The 15533-nt window shown below is 47.2% G+C and overlaps 3 protein-coding genes across 3 annotated transcripts; all 3 read right to left on the reverse strand.

The window, feature by feature from the left end:
• Nucleotides 1-7108: 7108 nt before the first annotated feature.
• Nucleotides 7109-7660, reverse strand: FOXG_06674 (uncharacterized protein; the record flags this gene model as incomplete). Its single annotated transcript, XM_018385349.1, has 1 exon — nucleotides 7109-7660. One exon carries the CDS (start codon nucleotides 7658-7660, stop codon nucleotides 7109-7111), a length of 552 nt encoding a protein of 183 aa, XP_018242658.1.
• Nucleotides 7661-8329: 669 nt separating this feature from the next.
• FOXG_06675 (uncharacterized protein) lies at nucleotides 8330-8629 on the reverse strand (the record flags this gene model as incomplete). The annotated part of the gene is made up of 1 exon (XM_018385350.1): nucleotides 8330-8629. The coding sequence occupies one exon, from the start codon at nucleotides 8627-8629 to the stop codon at nucleotides 8330-8332; it is 300 nt and encodes a 99-aa protein (XP_018242659.1).
• A 487-nt stretch (nucleotides 8630-9116) lies between these two features.
• On the reverse strand, nucleotides 9117-11820 carry FOXG_06676 (uncharacterized protein; the record flags this gene model as incomplete). Its single annotated transcript, XM_018385351.1, has 5 exons — nucleotides 9117-10218; nucleotides 10274-10414; nucleotides 10467-10663; nucleotides 10715-10850; nucleotides 10900-11820. 5 exons carry the CDS (start codon nucleotides 11818-11820, stop codon nucleotides 9364-9366), a joined length of 2250 nt encoding a protein of 749 aa, XP_018242660.1. The 3' UTR covers nucleotides 9117-9363.
• Nucleotides 11821-15533: the final 3713 nt, after the last annotated feature.

A 15533-nucleotide genomic window follows, 5' to 3' on the forward strand; every position in this document is an offset into this window, starting at 1 on the left:
GCTCAGTGGCCTCAGGCACGCCCCTGACTCCCTCAGTGTCACATACTAAAGAGAAGGTGCGAAAGACACACTCAACTCTCGCTTTAAATGGCATTACAGCGACTTAGGAGATGCGCCTGCTTAAGGAGAAGAACCTTAGACGCTCTGCCCGGGATCAGGGGACAACGATTATAGCAAATTACGGGCCAATTACTGTCTATGATGCCAGACTTCGCGTCGCAAAGGATCAGCATAACCGACTGGCCGGTCAGGCAGCAGAGGAATCGCGCCTCCACAATAAGGAAGTAAAAGACGAAGTCATCTATCTACGACGATGGATTGCAGCAGTCAGGAAGCGATTGAGAATAAGTCTAAAGCTATTACGGGTTGCTGACCTTCATAGAAGCCAGCCGAGCTATTCTCAGAAGAAGAAGCTATTTACAGCGGGTGATTTCTATATAAAGTCACAACACCAAGAGTTTCTGAAGTCAACCGCGTTGCTAGGCTTAAGATACCGGCTTCACCGTGAGCTTGACGATAAAATGAAGCAATCCAAAGAGAGAGCAAAGCAGGCAGTGGAATCAGGAAGTCAGGAAGTCATTAAGGTCTTCAGATTTCACTGGAATCCCCCATTCCTTCTTCCATTTGACTATAACTTCAATATCGTGAAGGAGGCACTGGAATTCCTCGTTGCAGATGAGGAAAAACGCCGCTCCAATCGGAAGAAGATGTCGTTAGAAGGTGACGGCTTGGAAATCGTTGAAGATGACGAGGAATTAATTGATGAAGAAGATGATGACTCCGAAAATGATGTAATAGTCGTTGGGGGAAGTATTGAAGTCGATCAGGGCGAATTCGTTGTCCCAAGGGATGAAGAAAATACCGAATAGTTGTGATAGTTGCTTGGTGTTGTTGCGATATGCATTTTTGGTGATGGTTGCAAATGGAGGGGTTGGTCCGGTCACAATCATGTAGTTAACAGTGAAAAAAGAGGTACTTTGTAATTTGGTGGGGCACAAATATGAATTCAAGGTAGCTTTTTTCCCCTAGTCAACCGACCCTTTCCCCGGTCAACGCAACCCCCGTGCTATAGGCACCGTCACTGGTGTGACTGACTAAAAGCTAAGGGGTGGCCGGTCTCTAGGCCCTACCCAAGTAGTCGCGCCACCCCTGCCGCGTTCCTGGGTTCCATTGGTGTAATCAACTGGGGTACCACACTCAATTGATTACCCTATGCGTGGGACTCTGAACAGCCTCGACACTCACAGGGCTGTCGCATAGGAAAATCCATAAAATCTAGTACCTCAAGTAAATCAAGTTTGAAGCATTATGAACTTGCTTACTTGAAATAAACTGGGTCATCGACTTACTTGACTTACTTGAAATACTTGAATTGATACTTGAATTAAGGTCAGCGCTGGCGATACAGGAGATACAGTTGCACTATGTTTCAATGGTTGCCAAGTGTCATGATACAGGACTGATTTATCGGTTGTGTCATGTTACATCATGTGGCTTCACCTTCCACGACAACTGACTCTCCGCACCTGAAGAGGAATAGTTCAAACGCCCCTAAATTGCGGCTGACGGTCATCAAAGACTCAATATTATAACACTGGCGCTTTAGAGTTTTAAGTGAGGACTAGTCTAGACCTAGTATCAGAACATGCTCGCTTCTGTCCTAAATCTTAATTCCACCCCTGTCGCTAGCCTATCCAGTACAATTCGGCAGCGGCTATTGCCGTCTACCATATAATATGACAACTCGTACAACACATGGACTGGACGCAATGAAAATACCGATCGAATAAGACTGCTTGGGTAATGATGACATTACATACCGAAATCAACCAGTCGCTTCAGAAATATATACACCACAGTTCGCCTTGCATTTCCGTCTCAATTTGAACGGCAAGATCATTTAGCTGTGCCTACCTACAAACAGTTGGAAACTGAAGTAACCTACAACATCATCCTTTCAATCGATCACTTCTTCTACACTCCCAAAATGGCAGAAACCGGTGTTGCGCATAAAGTTATTTCTGTTATTCTCCGTCTTAGTAAACTTGCCTCCGCTATAATTGTTCTAGGAATTCTCTCGCATTTCTGTTACCTTATCGGCGTCGCGGAGGCGGATATCGATGGACGGATCATCTATGCCATCGTCGTCGCGTGTCTCAGTATTATCTACTCCTTCTTTTTTTATCCGCCATTTAAGAACATGTTCTTGGGCTTTCCCTTTGACTTTGTATTGTTTGTGATGTGGCTCGTGACGTACTGCTTGCTTCAAACGGTATGGTGCTCCGTCCCATTCTTATATCATCCCTATTAAAGATCATCTACTAATCATCCGCAACAATCACTTTTCATAGAGAACGGGTAGTTACACTTGCTCTGCACGTTGGTATTACGACTACTGGGGCTACTATTGGGGTCGTTTCTGGCGAGTCGGGCCCATTGGGACAGTTACTATCAACAGGGCGGGTTGCGGGTCGTGGAAGACGGTCCTGGCCTTCTCATTTATCGCATGGTTCCTCCATCTTCTGAGTGGCATTCTTGTGGGTCGTTTTCGCGTATTCGTTCCTGTTTTAAAACGACTCGAAAGCTCTAACGCAGCAAAATTTAGGGGATATATGCAGTGAAGTAAATAGTGCAAAATACCGTATACGATATTTTTCAGCGCCACACTGCACTGGATTGTTTAGGAATTCGGTGCTCTGCACGGCATACGGTATTCCACTATATTTAAGTAATATCGTATCGTAATATCATATCGCACGGCATGCGAAGAGCCGCATGGCCTCAGCATGAAACTAACCAAATCGAGTAAGGCTGAGCTTCAAGATCGTCCCGCGGACCGTAACAAGATGAAGCTATTCAGAGCCAACATATAAGATTATACTATTGCCAGATAACGAGAACGATCGGGAAAACGTTTTCCTAGATCTCGCTCGCGTATATTAAGGGTTTACTTAATCTACATAGTTGACCAATTTAACGTCACTCCTATTGCTTAGGTGTGAGAATGAAGTAGATCTAGAGGTCAAAAGAAAACTCCACAGATCCAAGCATTGTGAGTTTGAATTGCTTGCATACTATCTATTGCTCGTAATATCAGGTATAATGTTAGAAGACCCCTGCTGCTCACCTTCTCCAATGATAGCTGTATCTAAGACAAGCTCAACATCGTCAACCCAAGCCAAGTTGTGAGTCTTCGACCAGGACTTTATGCATTCAATTGCCTCAATTATATCAATCCCTAACCTGTTCCTGCGATCTTGGAGGGTGATTTTTGTATCGGAGAAGAGACGTTCTGGCTCAGCAGACATCGCAGGAATTGACAAAAGATCGAGCGCCATTTTGGAAAGGTTTGGATAGAGCGTTTGTTGTGTATCCTCAAGCCACCACCTTCGTACATCCTTGACTTTGATTCTTGGGGCTGATATATAGTTCTGATACTCGTCGAATAGGGTAGGAAGCTCGGGATCCTCATGTTCGTCTTCCCATGCCAGAAACGAGTTCTTCGCTAGTGGCTTTTCAACCAAGGACTGGGCTGACGACTCCGCTGACTTGGCGACTGGTGCGTAACGAGACTTCCAGAGATCTTCTACGGCAGTCTTATTGCTCTCAATCCACTCAGGATGTTCCTCCCAGGCGGTGTCGAAGTAGTGCCACTTTCGATGAGGGCTGAGGACAATAGCTTCAACATAAGCAGATGACCGCTCTGTAAGAGTGTAATATGCGTCGAGTTTCGCCCATCCAGCATCAATACAAGGCGCCATAAAAGCGTCATCTGCGTACTCGATTCGTGCAGCCTCAAATTTGCTAAGCAGGAAGTCCATTATAGGTAGCGTTCGATCGATTGCATGCGCGTGACCTTCTGCAGCCTTGGTGGCATCGGTGAATGATTTGAGTAAGTTGCAAATTTTTTTCAGCTCAGCCCAGTCTTGTTCGGAAACTAGAGACTATCAGTGTTATCCTCTCAATTGGGTATATAGCATACGCAAATCAAGCTTAAGGTCCTTCTCCTTTGAGCAGTAGTAATCAATTTGATCTGCGAGCTCAATGGCTCTCTCAATCATGTAGTACTTTGAGTTCCATCTTGTATCGTTGTCATGAAGAAGACCCTTTTTCTCACTGATCTCTTTAAACCTCTGTATCCGTTGTGGACTACATCGGATAAAGACAACGATGTTGTGGAGCTTGCCAAGAGGACCAGCCTTCCTCCACTTCAATATATCAGCGCCTGAAGGCTTGATATATTCGCTCATAGTATCCTTTTTAACCTGGCTTTTCGTAGGGGCTTCGCCGGGTGCGGTTTTTGGGAACATAAACGCATGCGCTGCTAGATTAATGGTATGACCGTTACAACGAAGGCGGTGATGTTTCGCGTCGTATATGATATTGTGCCTCTCATTCAACACTATTAATCATTAGCATTGTTCTCTCAATAAATGGATAGACGTACATTTCTGTAGAGAGTTCATCAACGTATCATTCGAGTCTGCATTGTCTGAAACAAAGTATCCAATCTGGGTGACAATTCCGTAGTCCTCGACGACATTCATCACAATATGGGCCTGATTCTCTCCTGAATGCCTGCCATGTACCTCTCGTAAAGCAACACAATATGAAACCAGCTCGCCATTACTATCAATGAAGTGTGCAACAATACCAAGGATACCAAACTTATTTGGAGAGGACCATATATCGATGGTGAAGTGTATTCTCGAGATAGCTGATTGGAGAACTTGTCGTATACGTCGTTTTTGCGTCCCAAATGTTCGCACCATCCACTCGCGAATCGTTTGATGTGATGTAGGTAAAATCGAGAGGACTCCAGGATTGAGGAATTTGAGCAAGCTAAAAGGGCATAAGATTACCATCTAGGACCACTTAATGGACCACCAAAATTTCAATATTCCCATACAAAATCCGAATTTTCAATTACACCGCATTTGGCCAGGAATGAAGATACTCACAAGCCAAAACCTGTGCTGTATAGTTTATTTCATGAAATTTCAATATCGACTCAATTTTTCCCCGTTCCGCCTCGTGGCCTTGTCCTCTAGCCCTTTGAAATCTTTTCAGTTTCACCTCATCCGGCCCATCCGACTTCATTCACTCCAGTAGGCATATCACCTAATTTACTCATGGAACTCCTGCCACAATGGTTCGGCGTGTTTATACCGAAGACGACGTAGCTGAGGCTATACTCGATATTACTGATAGAGGCCTATCGCCGACTGAGGCGGCCCAGAGACGTGGAGTGCCTCGATCGACCATTTATAGACGACTTTCCGGTCAAGCGAGCAGAAAAGAGTCTACCCACCCCCACCAACGTATTTCTACGAGCCAGGAGGTCCGTCTCGTTCGTTGGCTTCTGCGGCAGGAGTCCCTGGGCTACACTCTCACGCATAGCCAACTTCGAAGCTGCGTCGAAGCCCTCCTCCGTCAACAGGGGGATAACAAGCCTCTAGGCAAGCACTGGACCACCAGGTTCGTCAAACGTCACCCAAAACTATCTACCAAGCTTGGAAAACGTCAAGAAGCCGCCAGATTTGACGGCTTTACTCCGAAGGCGGTCAATTGGTACTTCGATATCCGGGAGAACGAGTACGGCTGGATCAAGCCTGAGAACACGGTTAACGTGGACGAGGGTGGCATAATGGCGGGTTTCGGTAACTCCTCTGCAAGTACTCTGTAGGCTTTTATAGGGCATAACTAATTGGTTGTCCATGAGGCCTGGACAGCCTCGTAATCGGGAGCTCTGACCCGAAGAAGAAGGCGTTGTTGAAGGGCGTTCAGTCGCGCACTTGGACCTCGTTTATTGAGGCTGTCACCGCAACTGGCCGCGCTTTAAAACCGGGAATTATCTTTAAAGGAAAAGAGCTGCAGAAGCAGTGGTTTCTTAACGAATTCGAATCGATAGCGGACTGGCACTATATCACATCACCAAACGGCTTGACAGACAACCATATAGCTCTCGAGTGGTTGAAAGATGTCTATCTACCTCAAACAGAGCCTCGCGATGCATCAGATGCGAGACTTATTATCCTTGACGGTCATGGAACCCATGCACAAGTGAGTCTTTTGGTGTTTTCACCGCAGAGTCTCCCGCTATAAGGTCGCTAACGAGCACCCAGGATGAGTGGATGGCTACGTGCTTTCTGAACAACGTCTACTGCTGCTATCTACCAGCGCATTGCTCTCATGGCCTACAACCGTTAGACAATGGAATTTCTAATGTCATCAAAGGTGTGTATCGGAAAGAACTCCAAAAGCTGGCTAGTTTGACCGATTCTGCGCCGGTTGATAAAGTCAACTTTATTCGGTCATACGCGAAAGCCAGAGAGGCGGGCATGAGGAAGAAGATTATCTTATCCGGCTGGAGGTTTACTGGAAATTGGCCAATAAATCGTTACAAAGCTCTAGCACATCCAGAAATTCAACCGGACAAAGAAAAAGTGCTGGAAGGCTTCAAGACGCCCAGCCCCCCTCATCTGGACTCAGATGATACGCCGGAAACGAGCCGCCAGGTGAGGGATTTGGCCAAACATCGAAGTCGTCCGACCAGGAGGAAGTACAGTAAGATCGCAAAGGGGCTGGAAGCTTTAGAGATGAAGGTGGCCGTTCAGAATGCGCGGATTACTGGGCTGGAGGAGCAGGTGTCCCAGCTGCGGCGAGGGAAGAAAAGAAAGGCGGTACCGAACCCGGACCGACGATTCATGGCTCTAGCGGAGGCTCTAGCGGCTGGAGAATCTCTTTCTAACTCAAAGGAGGCAGAAATTGAGGTGGATGTGGACGAGGAGGTCGAGTCGGTGATTGAGGTGGGTGTCAGGTCAGAGGACGAAAGTGACGACTTTAGGGTCGTAACAAAGCACTGCCAGCGCACACGGAGCGGTCGGAAGATCAAAAAACCACGCAGAGAGTAAAATTTGATCAATTTTATGGAGAGTCTCTTTACTAACTTCGATTTTGATTGATAACGCGGTCTGTTTTTGTGTGCACGAAAATTTAGATTTTGTATGGGAGGATCGAAATTTTGGTGGTCCATTAAGTGGGGGTGTCCATTAAGTGGTCCTGGATGGTAGTATATGAACCATTAATATTAAGTATGTTAGAGCACTTACGCTCGAAAGCTTTCTCTTGTTGGCATACGAAGTGCAATCCCGCAGTCTGCAATCCACTTTACATACAGTTGCTCAAATTTATCAGCGTCAAGATCTGTCGTTTCGTCATCGTGTCGACGGCGTTTGAGGGGATTCGTGTTCTGAGACATCCGTGAGAAGGCTTCCTCAAGGTGATTCCGTGTTTTAGCAGCCCTTTCTTCATTAGGCGTTAATATATCGAGAGTAGTGTGAGATTTAAGGTGCTTGTAGATGTGTGCCGTGCCTCCATTTTCGAGATATTCGGCAGGCTTCCCTTTACAGTCCTTGCAACGCCATATAATCTGACCTTCCGTATTACGGACGATCTGATTCTTTCCGAAGGGCGTATGATCCCATATCTTCGACGTACGCTTCTTCTTCTTAAATTGAGAGGCTAACAACGGCGAAATAGATGTCTCTCCGACATCAGAATCTCCGTTGTTGCTGATAACCGACGAATCAGGGGCTAGGGAAGTCTGGGATGATGTAGCCGTGAAGGAAACGCTAATGTCTGGGCGCTGAGAAGTCATTATTTCGTACAATAAGACTTGTTGATGAAGTAGGGAAAAATTCAGGAGCTGACACGCTTCGTGTAAGGGGCACAGGCCTTATTCGTCCAGAAGCGTTCTTGGAAACCAACAAATTGATTATATTAAAGTCAAGAAGAACTGAATGCTCTCGGAGAGCTGGCGACCTTGTTACATACTCAAATACTTAGGAGTTTGTAGCGAGGCCGTTATTTGGTGGTGTTATTACTATCGGCATCAGCCAAGTGCAGATCAACGTCCCAACCAGGTTACACTTCATTAATAAAAGGTTTTGTAAATTGGGATCTTCATAATGCTTCATATATGGGGAGAGACCTCATATTGATCTAATTACATAGTATTTGCACTATATTTGTGTCAAAAGTAGGGTAGCCCTGATCTGTTTAGCTTCCCTGACAAGGATCTGATGCTCCATCTGTATATAAGGAGCTCTGCTGGCCCCCTCCTATGATAGAATCAAGGCTCTTTTAACCCTCTCTTATGTGCCCCTCTGCTGTGCGTGCCACAATTTGATATCATATTTATACGATATTTGAACGACCATGCACTGTACTACACGGTTTCCGCTGTTGCTTGCACTGCACGGTATAAAAATACCGCGCAGGCAATACGATATTGAATATGATATCGTCTTATTTACGGCCACACTATTTACTTCACTGAGTGATGGAACTTGTTTGGCCCGACATAGTGAACATTCCAGGTCAAATTCACCCTATTGTTCGTCCCATAACCAGCGATCCGGTATGTGACAGACCCCTCAATCCCCGTGCCAATATGGCACGAGTTGCAGCGCCACATGCCGCTCTCCCCCGCCCGGATCTCCTGCGGCGGCTGCGACTCCGGAGTGTCCATCCATTCGCCGTGACCGAGGCGTGGGGACTCGGACTCGAGGTTGAGCTCCTCATTGGTATGGTTTAGGACCATGACTATGAGCTCCCTGACGGCCATTTGGACGTTGATTGTGAGAGATCTGTCAAGTGGCTTGTCCGTATCGATAATCCAGGTTAGAAAATAAACAGTGGTTAATATAAGCGGGGGGACGAATTTTTGCGATGGTTGATCACCATGTTTATTGTCAAAGGAAAGTTCGTCTAATGTAGCATAATGCTTGTTCTCACAACATGTCCCGGCGAACCTTATATTACATAAGGAAAAGGTCGAAACCAAAATTAATGATCACATGCCTGCAAATAATGCGTGTCGTCATTAGAGGAAACTTTACGCCTTCTTCTCAGCCACTTGATGAAATTGATGTCGAGCTGCATCATCATCATCAGGTGACCCTGACAAGAGCAAGGTGCTAAGGTCGTCTTCTATGATGCAAGTTCATAATAGAGGCGTTGCAAGGCGCCTAGATGGCACCCTGGATGATATTTATCTGAATATCAACGCTTTGGCTTGAACCTTGTTGAGCTTGGGAAGCATGTGAAGTCGCACTGGTATATCCGCTCATAGCGGCCATTATAAAGCCGCCTAGCGAAAAACACTCGCTTCCCACTAATTGCCGACGCCTTTTCTCTTTAAGTATACGGTTTGTATCTATTACATTAATACGTCCCAATCTAGAGCCTTAAAAGCCCACCCTGCTTGATTGTTTCTCCACAGAACCTAGAGATAATATTAATACGTCGCTTCCTCGGCTCCCATCACCGCCAGTAGAATCCGGCCCCCCAAGGCCAGTACTACTGTTCTCCAATTGTATCCGCCGTGGCCGGGGGAGGCTTAGTCCCCTCGCGCTTTACGTAATTCAGCAGAGGGATCGTCAAACCATACATCTCCGTCCGCCCTTCCGGGTCGTGCTGGTTGATCTCGACATTAATGCACACATCCAGCGTGCCGTCATTGCCAGCCCCGTGAGTCTCAAACGCTGCTGCTTTATGAGCCGTACCTGCTCCGACCTCACCCTTGTGAAGAAAGCTGTGCCCATCATTGTCCACAAACTTCTGCGCCTCGCCGTCCAAGGGAGCCTCGGTACCACCATTGGCACTGGCACTGTTGGGGGAATTCTCCGTGATCGTTGCAAAGTTGCGGCTCGGCATCGTGCAATGGTTGTTTTTCGCTGTCTTATTCGAGTCCCCGGGGTCTTTGTTGAAGAGATTGAGCAGGGTGTCGTCGGTCTCGTGGTTCATATGGTGAATCTTGTTCCTGCGAGCTAACAAATTCGCAACCGCTTGAGGTGGAGGTTCGTTGACGATGGCTGACGAGATCACATTGACCATGTAGCGGTGATCTTCCTCGGCGGGAATTTGAAGGTCTGGGTTCGAGTAGAATCGCCCCAGGGCTGCCAGGTGCACATCACCTCCGAGAATAGTGATTCGCACTGAAAAGTCTGCTGCTACCTGTTGAAGCCGCACCATCAACTCGGCGCGTTCCTTCTTGTGAGTCCTCGAGGTGTAGTGATCGTCCAGATCATCCAGCAGATCGATGCTACCATCAAAGTGGTTGAACAGGGCGCCACCGAGACCAAACCGCCGGTTGAGGAACTTCACAGGGCCCATCACTGGGCTTCGGAAGATATTCTCGAGCCATGTCAACCGCTAATAACCTTATCAACCTCTGACCAGTTTCCCGCCAAATTCTCGGATAACGTACCGGGTAAGCAATAGGAATGCCCAGGAGCAGGATCAGGTGCTTAATGGGCGCTCCCGAGTTGGCAGCAGCTGCCAATTCCAATCGCAGCTTTTTAAATACGACCTCGTATGTTTCTGGATAGTTCACCTGATGTCTGGTACGCTGCGCATCTGGTGAGCACTTGTTTCGTGAACGTTCCAAGGGTCACGCCAACCTCGGTTCGCGCGTCAATGCCAACGAGCGCAATTCGTGCACCAAGTCTTGCATACAAGTTGTATGAGTGCTCAGCCACGTAGGGTCCCGGCTTAGGGCCAACAATGTAGAGGGGGTCGTTCTTCGTAGGTGCAACATAGGTGTCGATGAGCTGATTCGGGTCGGGTTCCTGCGTATGTTCTGCGATCGGAGCATGCTCTATACCAAATGAGTCCTCCATTCACCTCTAGAGGAGTCAAAAATACCCACCACTCGTGTAAGTAGACGTTGGGGGTGGCAAATGATGCTGGAAGAGCATGTAGTACTTGTGAGCAGTGCCACCGATGCCCCGGAAGACATCGCAACGCATAAAGTAGTCGACATAGGATCCAAACCCGTCGATGATCTGGACCCTGATTAGTGGATGTCACTCTGAAGAAAGCATCCAAACTCACATCGTGGTCATCCCAGATGTTGATCTGGGGAATCTGCCCATTGGCCAACGCAAAGGGCTCAGTGTTGTACCACCGGATATAATTCTTAAGATGGTATTCGTCGCATTTCACTCGGAGCATTTCAGGGAAAGGGTAGTCCCTCCGCTTCTTCGGATTCCCAATGTCCGTCCATTGCCGCAACGGGCCATCAACTCTGATTCCGTCGTTGTAGATCTGGTCACCACCTCCGATCATGACATGCCAGGGCCTCGCTTTGTGCTTTCTCATCACATCGTTCCACAGCGCCGGGCCGCTCCATGCCGCCTCGTCGGTTCCTACACTGAAGCCGTTGCACGAGTGGAACATGATTCGCATCGATTCGGCTGCAGCAGGGACGAAAAAGTTATTGATGCGTGGCTTGTAGTCGGTCGAGAAGCGCATGTCAGGAATAGCATATTCGTAGTTGGTCTCAGTGGCTTCGATGGGGACGCTGACGTCGAAGGCCCAGAAGGTGTTCCGCGGATCCGAGTAGAGGCAATGCGACTCGAATCGGGTGTCCTCGATTGACTGATGGTCGACATGGTTTTGGGCTGCGGGTTCAGGATGCTTTCCCGGTACAACTCGTCGGAGGGTCAAGAAAGGTTGGTGAAGAAGTTGCCTCCCGCCGCCCTTGACAACAATCAGCACGCTCCCGTGCCAGCGCCCCTCGTGCATGCGACGATAATTCAGCAGAGGCCCGCACACGATCTCCTTGCTGTCAAGAGCCTCAGACCTACCCCCCTGAGTACTACCGGTCTGGACGGGGCCGCGCGTATGGGTGTGAATTCGCGCCGGGTGACACTCAAATGCTGAGGATTCCTGGCGATTCCATCGAGTCGTCGATGCGCATGGATTGCGCTCGACATCGCCGGTGAGCGGTCTCTCTCCGTCACGAACCGGCATGGTTTCCTGCTAAGTGCGAATCAAACAGCTGCGGAAGAGTCACCGGGCGTCAGAAGAGGTTTTTTTTTTTTTCCCGAACACGCGAGGGATCGAGAGCTTACTGCGATTATCCTGGGAGTTAACAGCTAACGCCTCACGGCTGTCCAAGTCTGCGACCGGGGGACAAATAAGAACAATGCGATCATTCCCTTAGAGGCGCAGACGACCGGCATTCGCTCGCTGCAGGGAATCGTCTCTTCGATAGGAGGACGGGAAGATGCGATGGAAGCTGTTGGGAAGAGTGAACCGAGTAAGGAAGCGGGAAAGTCCGACTACGTAGAGCTTGCTTGGGATAGGGCAGGAGCAAGACACACAAAGCAATGACGCACCGCACGACCAAGGCGAGCTAGGATGCAATAGAGCGGGCGATAGAGTGGATGATGGGTTCTCAAGCTGGGTGGAAACTTGATTTATCAAGATACCTTATCTCCTGAGAGGTCATAAGGCTCCTTTCCGTACCTGGCTCCACTTGACCCCACGTACAAGAAAGCTACAAAGGTTTTGCCTAACGAAGAGTGTGTAAAGGAGTCGCATCTCTGTAACGGATTAACCTCGACTACTGTTACGACTAGTATATTGTCTTTTTAGTGGATGTTTATTGGTTATTGCCCTTCTATAACTTCGTGACTTTTAGTGAGATGCGAGTTAGCTAGTATTGACCTATTACGATACCCTGATTGGCTATACCCTCCCGTAGTGACTGCATTGGAGCCTTATGACCTCTGAGGAGATAAATCTCAAGTGCCACCGCTAAAATGCTACTCCAGTTGCCACCGAGCAACAGCAGGCTAGCTATAGTAGGCTTGAGGAACCAGACTGAGCAAGGCACATTTTGCCGTCATCACGAGGTCAGCGGCTCCCAACAGCCAAACCCGGGCATACTATTACGGGTGTTTGGGCGCTGCCAAGTCCAGCTAACCACGGAAGGCCATAAGGGGCAGTACTAAAACCCCAAATTGATTTTTTTTTTTAGGATGGGGCCACCCCCTCCGTCCGGTGTCACGAGCTCTGATTCTCTGATGTGTCTTATTGGATGTGTGTATGTTCTTTGTTGAGTTGCTTCCCTGCTCTAAGTCCCATATACATCTTTATACTGGGGTCTGACTGGAGTATCACTGCTATAACGATCGCACGCCCCATTATGTAAAGTACACAACGTGACACACCCCTTAGCCGAGGCCATTCTAGAGGACTTGGCTACTCTTTAGCTTGTGGTCTGTTTGTGTTGAACGGATCGCGTGCGCCTTGATGTCCTTAATTGTATGTGTATTGTCCGAACTCCATCCCCCGCCTTCCTCGGAGAGGGGTCTGCTTATCATGCTTTCCTGAATGGGTCTAGGGTTGCCGACAGCTGACTATTAGGTCACACGATACCCCGTGCGACCATCCTACTGTTCAACAGAAGGCTAGTTTATAAAGGAGGTATTTTAATAAATTTTATATTAACGTAGTTGATAAGCGAGTTAGCCAGACAAGCGAGTTAGCCAGTATACTGTGCAGCTAAAAATAGCGTACCCTATAGTATTTTAATCCCTAAATAAATTAGCTAAAAATTAAATAAACCTTTTTCCTAAAATAGTATAACGTAGTTGATAAGCGAGTTAGCCAGACAAGCGAGTTAGCCACAAATCTCAACCTTCATATTTCAATTGCCAATAAAAACACCACAACCGATCTGATCAATTAAAACTAATTACTATCCTTATCCTTAGTGACTTCAATTGCCTCTTGGCAAGTCCTTGCATTATGCCCGGCCTTGCCGCAAGTCCTACAATGCCGAACCTTCGGTCCCTCCGACCTTCCCCGACCACCACTTCTCGACGATTCAGCTACTATCTGTGTATCTACATCTATCTGATCAATTTGACTCTGACCAGTCCCTATAGTCATCCTGCCGCTATCTTGTAGCCGGGTTTTTTTTGCTCTTTTCTTCCGGCTTTGTGTTGCATTTGCCTCTCGAAGGTCTTCGACTTCAGCCTCTAGCAGGGCAGTCTTATGCATATTTCTCATCACTGACTTAGTAAGAGACTGAAGAGCTTCAAGGATCGACTCTGGAGAGCTACTATGATGTCTTCTGATCCGTCTCTGAAGGTATTCTGAATGAGAATCGGCCTCGGTGACAGTCCTTGGTGTCTTTGGGGTCCAAGGTTGAGCCCGGCTTGTATCCTCTTTGGGAGGCGTTGGGGTCTGTAGCCGTATATTAAGCTTCGAGATGACATTTTCTGGGTCGAAGGGAACAAGCCCGGCCCCTCTAAAACCTCCTCGTATATTACTTTCGGTAATAGCAGCTTGGTGGGCGGCATAAAAGGCAGGAAAGAACTGGGTCTTGGTGATGTGGGTTATAGAGCGTCTTATGAGATGCTCAATTTCTCGACCATAGGCCCTTTTCAGCGGCCCAAAGCACCCAATATCAAGAGGTTGGAGTAGATGAGAGGAATGAGGAGGCATATAAAGCGGGATAATGTTCTTTTCCTTGCAATATGCTTCAAAGTCGGTCGAGTGGTGACTTTCGTGACCATCGAGGATCAGAAGGCGATAGGAACCAACTGATCGGTTGATTGTATGGTTATCGAAGTGCTTTAGCCAGTCGAGACCCGTGTCATTGTTTATCCATCCATTTGGAGTCGTGGCAATAGCCCAATCGGCCGGGAGGCTGCTTCCTTCATACCAGTTACGAAGGTGATGCTTGCCTGTAACTATGATGAACGGCGGGATTGATTGACCTTCTGCATTGGCTGCCTCGATCACAGTAACCCATTCTCGACTTCCAGGCTGGACTGATTTTGGCCTTCCACGCCTCTCTGCACTTGTAACTACTTTGCCGGCTGAAATCATGCCCATCATAAAGCCGGTCTCATCAAAGTTCCAGATATCATCTAATCGGATACCATATTTCGCAATTGTATTCTCTACAAGCCTGAACCAATTGCGAATAATAGTCGGATCTTCACATAAGGCTCTCTGATAGTCATATCTCCGCTGATAACGCGATTTAAGCTCTGGTTGCCGCTGAATAAAATTGATAGCCCAGCGCTTGCCAACTGGTGGTGCATCGCGGGCAGCAAGCAGTCGATTTGCCATATCTTCAACAACAGAGATGCGACAAGGGAGTCCTCGCGAATCTAGATCAAGAGCATATTGAAGTACAGTCTCTTCTTCTAGCTTTGATAGCTTCCGTGAGTTTGCCACAGTATCGCGTCGTGATTGTCTACCGTTCTTCCGATTCCTTAGGGTATTACGATCAACTTCATATATCTGAGCAGCGCGTCGGAAACTTAATTTAGGGTCGTTTTGAAGGGCTTGAAGAGCAAGAATAACTCGAGCTTCTTTTGAAGGCTGCGACATATTTGGTGGTTGAGATTTAATTGATCTGATAGTGTTGATGTATGGTGAGGGATTTTTGGCTAACTCGCTTGTCTGGCTAACTCGCTTATCAACTACGTTAGTTAATCTTATTAAGAGGTATTTTTAAAAGATTTTTAAAATTTTTAAATTATATAGAAAACTTTAAAATACAGTGTATTTTACAGTATAAATAGACTTTAAAGTTTATAGCTATATAGGATTTATTTAAAAATCTAAGATAATTAATATAGCTTACTTTAGGACTTATTTATAGGTTACCTAATTATGAGCTATTTTAAGCTTGATTTGAATTTTTAAGAATTATTTAA

Source organism: Fusarium oxysporum, chromosome 3 (assembly GCF_000149955.1).
Source record: "Fusarium oxysporum f. sp. lycopersici 4287 chromosome 3, whole genome shotgun sequence".
Lineage (NCBI taxonomy): Eukaryota > Fungi > Ascomycota > Sordariomycetes > Hypocreales > Nectriaceae > Fusarium > Fusarium oxysporum.